Genomic DNA, 4,574 nt, shown 5'->3' on the forward strand with positions numbered 1-4,574 from the left:
TTTTTTAACTTTAAACCGCATAAACACATTTCATTACACCAAATACACAAAATAATGTTCTTTTTAGCAGCATCATATGACCCCTTTAAAATGTTGCTAGCAAGTTTTAATATATTGCCAGTACAATTTAGCATGTTCTAACGTAGCATGCTGCTTGCATGTTTTAGCACAATGTTAACATGTACTAGCATGGTAACACAATGCTAACATGAGCTAACCTGTTGCTAGCATATTTCTAGCAATTAACACATTGACAGCATGTTTTAACACGTTGCTGACATGATTTGACATGCTGTTAGCATATTTCTAGCATTTTGTAAAATGTTCCCTGCTAAAATGTAAAAAAAGAAAGAATGTATTAGCTGGTCTTCCAGCCTGGTCATGGATGGTTTCCAGGCTGGCTTAAAAAAGGGGGTTTGACCACTTCTTTAGCTGGACAGGCTGGAAGACCAGCTAAAACCAGCTACTTCCAGCTTAAACCACTTAAACTTAGGCTGTTTTTTTCAGCAGGTTTAATATTATTTTGTTACATCTTGTGTTGCTAGCATGGTTTAACAAACTGCAACCACGTTTTAAAGGTGACATATCATGAAAATCTGACTTTTCCAGGTTTTAAGTGCTATAATCAGGTCCCTGGTGCATCTACCAACCAAGGTTTCTGCTTCCACTCAAAATAGGCATTTTCAAAATGATATAATAAATTATCTGTGGGGTATTTTGAGCTGAAACTTCACAGACACATTCTGGGGACACCAGAGACTTATATTACATATTGTAAAAAGGGGCATAAGATGTCTCCTTTAACACATTGTTAACATGCTGTTAATGTTACCATGCTTGCTTAAATGTTTTAGCATGTTGCTATTATCTTTCTGTAAGTTGAAGTAGTTACAAAAGATTGAGCACACCGAGTCAGAACATCCTGAAGAAGAGGAGGAGTCTGGACAGGTCAAAGGTGAAAGGTGAAAGTTCATGTACCGTAGCGCTAGCGTGTATGTGCCCGGCTGTCTCTGGCTCTCTCGGATCAGATAACTTCCCTCAGCCACACTGAGCAGTTGGTCGGCTTCCTCTCTGGAGATCATCCCATGATACCTTCACAGGAAACCAATCGGAGAGAGAATATTAATAAGACCGCATTAGATCCTGAAACACTGGGGATTCATGTCAGTCCACACCACACCCGCAGAATCTGAACTGGGTCTGTAATGAGTGTAATGAAACTCACTCTCGTCCATAGTACTTCGGCCGGTTCTCCACCTGCAAACCCAAGAGAGAGAGAGATCATTACTGATTAAAAACCTCTGCAATAAAATATTTCATTATTGTTCAGGAACACACACATATAGGATTACTGGAGAACATCACAGTCCACAGCACGATGAGAGATTTTATTCAGAGACTAAACTGAGGTAAAGTAACAGTATAATAAGTCAAGGATAAACATAGTCAGGCAGTCACCATCACGCATTAATAAACACAAAAATGAATGTCAACTGGATAATTCTTTCAGCACAAAGTAATAGAGTGTTTCATGAGGGACATGAAACTATTAAAGCTAAGTGGATTATCATGGACAAACGGCAAAATATATGGCAATGTAGGGAAGACGTCCCTCTTAGGAGCAGTGTGCATTTACTGATAAACAAACATATTTAGGGAGTTAAGCAGGAAGATATGCATCAACAATAAATAATAAATGTAAATATATATAGGCTAATTTTGCTGTCAAAACCATAAGAAAGTCAATCTTGCTCCACTAGTGGGGTGAGATGACCCCTTCTTGGGACAAAAGCCCTCGGGGGGGTCAACTCATCCCAGCTGCTTTGGCAGAATATGTAAAATACATCTGATATCATTTTTAATAATTTATGTCTATGGAAAAGGTGCCATGAATGTAAAAGGCTAATCCAATATTCTATGTAAATTTATGCATTTTGACAGTTTAATTGAATAACTGAATAAAGCACCGGCAAATCAAATAATGAAACTCCAGTCAAAACTTAAACTTATTCTATGAATAATATATAGACCTTTCTTTGTATTTAATTGGATGTATAACAGCATGTATGATAATAGCAATAGACTATGCATTCTGCTCAGATGGCTTGTGGGTTAATAATGAAGATGTTCAAAACGTGTGTGCAGTTCATGGAATTATTTTTAAATAATACAATAATTATTAAATCAAATAATAAAAATGCCACCCAATAACAAGTATTCCAGAGAGCCTTGTAATAAATGCTGCTAATCTGGATTTTATTAAGAGTAATGTAGTATTAAAGAAATTATAACGTAAGATTAATTTATGTTTAATCTAGGGATGCAACAATACCATTTTTTTCAGAACCGATCCAATCGAGATAGGAGTCCTGTATCTATCATATGTTGCTGCCTCCATTACGGTGCTATATATTAGATTATTAAAAGCCTTTCTTGTTCTGTCCTACCCTTTTTCAATCACATACAGTATTTGCATATTTTTTTTGTTGTTAATTACTGTGAAATCTATCAGGACACACTGCTTTACTTGTGATCATAAAAACGGGACATTTCTAGGGCTGGGCAAAAGAAAATCGTTTTTTCGATTAATCGTTTTTTTAAATGACGTCGATTCGATATCGATTCTCAAAAGCCGCGAATCAATCTTTTCCGGTATTTATTTCAGCACACATTTAAAACAAGATCTGATTAACGTGAATCTTACCATTAGTTTTCTCCACTAGATGTCACCCTTATTTACCTTGCGCGATGTTAATAGCATTTGTATTAAAACTATATTCACTGAATGTAATAAAAAAAATCGAGAATCGAATCGAAAGCTTGCGAATCGAAATCGAATCGGGACATCTGAATCGATACCCAGCCCTAGACATTTCATGTAATTTTACAGTAAAATACTGTTAAATGCACTGTTTTTGAACAAGACATGTCACAATTTTCAGTGAGAAAAAAGCTAACTGAAATTCCCTGAATTCTGTATTGATGTGTGATGTGTGTTACCATGATGGTGTTTAGTATTTGTGTGAATGACACTGTGTGCTGTTTATATATTAGCATTGACCTCCAGCTTGTGCCTCTCTTAACCATTTGACTCTTTATGGGTTTCAGTACGCTATACAGGTAAAAACTGATTTTAGTAATTTGGTATATTAGCATTACATCAGATAATGAATTTTTACTATGAAATTTGTAGATTTTTTTTTTGTGGCATTTTATTTTTCATTATAAGCTTTTAAATACACACAGCAAAAAAAATAAAAAAGGACTGCAACATAGACAAAATATTGACATTATAAATAACAGTGTAAAGACAAAATAACAACACCACCACAAGAATACATCTTCTATAATTGTTCGTTGGTGACATTTAACCCTTGATCCGACAATCAGCAGCGTAAAGCCAACACTCAAATAAATTACCATAACAAACCCCACAACACCCTCCTAAATGATTAACCTTGAGCTTCCAGAGAACCCAGCAGCACTGAATTCATAAAGCATCCTCGTCCTCCCTTCCCCCATACAGCCTCTGTTTCTCCCACATTCATCTCTTACAGGAAACACAAACACAGGGCAGAGGAACAGGGCAGTGTGTTTCTGTGAGCAGGCTTACTATGGGGACTCTGACTAAAATATATTTGACAACTTTTAACAATGACATGAGAAAAATCAAAAGTCCTACACAATGGGAAATCCAGATGATCACAGCTACAAAAACAAGAAACATAAGGCAGCTGAAATATATACATCCAGGAGGAATAAACCGACCGATGCAGCTTTAAGACGTAATGAAACACAACACCAGACAATGAGATGTGTCAGTCAGTGAATGAATGACTGTTTCTGGGTAAATGGGATGCGGGATGGAATAACACTGTTTCCTGATGAGAATAAAGGCAGAAAATGTTTTGTAAAGCAAGGTTGTGTGTTATTAATGTGTGTGTGAAGTGCACATGTGTGCGGGTTGTAGGTGAAATGACCGACAGGGAAATACAACCAGCTAATGTTGGGAAACAGCAACACTATAGAGCTAATCAATCACTGAAAGCCAGAGTTTAACAGTCACAGGGCCCGTGTGTGTGTGTGTGTGTGTGCTGAGTGCGCACTATTTGCTGTATGAAGGATAAGTGCGTCTGATTTCTGTCTGGGTTTCTCTATCAGCATCCTTAAATGCTAATATCAGCAATGACCAGGTGACACTGGAAAAATGAGCCAATTGTTCACACATTTTCACCCAATTTCTCACCTCATTTATAAAATTTATTTCCTTACATTTGTTCCCTCCTATTTTGGAAATCAGGAAAAACAGGATATAAAAATTGGCCCCATTTACTAGAATTAATGTTCCTGCTCGTAATGTGCTTAATTCATCACTTCTTGTAATTCTAAACAGACTTAATTTTTCAAAAAGAAGTACATTTACATTTGCAGTTACAGTAAAGCTACTGCAGTTTTAGAATCAGAATCAGAATCAGAATGAGCTTTATTGCCAGGTATGTTTACACATACGAGGAATTTGTTTTCGTGACAGAAGCTTGCACAGTGCAACAGAATGGCAATGACAGAACAGAAAC

At 36.5% G+C, this 4,574-nt stretch overlaps 1 protein-coding gene across 2 annotated transcripts in view; it reads right to left on the reverse strand.

The window, feature by feature from the left end:
- The window catches only part of LOC107742958 (N-chimaerin), a 70,488-nt gene that overhangs the window by 43,806 nt on the left and 22,108 nt on the right, over positions 1-4,574 (reverse strand). For both annotated transcript variants that reach the window (XM_016556048.1, XM_016556047.1), the window contains exons 4-5: positions 1,226-1,257; positions 979-1,092 (exon numbers count right to left, since the gene is read on the reverse strand). In XM_016556048.1, coding sequence (XP_016411534.1) covers positions 979-1,092; positions 1,226-1,257 — 146 coding nt within the window. The remainder of the gene's footprint in view (positions 1-978; positions 1,093-1,225; positions 1,258-4,574) is intronic.

This window comes from Sinocyclocheilus rhinocerous, unplaced genomic scaffold (genome assembly GCF_001515625.1).
Source record: "Sinocyclocheilus rhinocerous isolate Xijiao unplaced genomic scaffold, SAMN03320098_v1.1 scaffold45, whole genome shotgun sequence".
Taxonomy (NCBI): Eukaryota; Metazoa; Chordata; class Actinopteri; order Cypriniformes; family Cyprinidae; genus Sinocyclocheilus; species Sinocyclocheilus rhinocerous.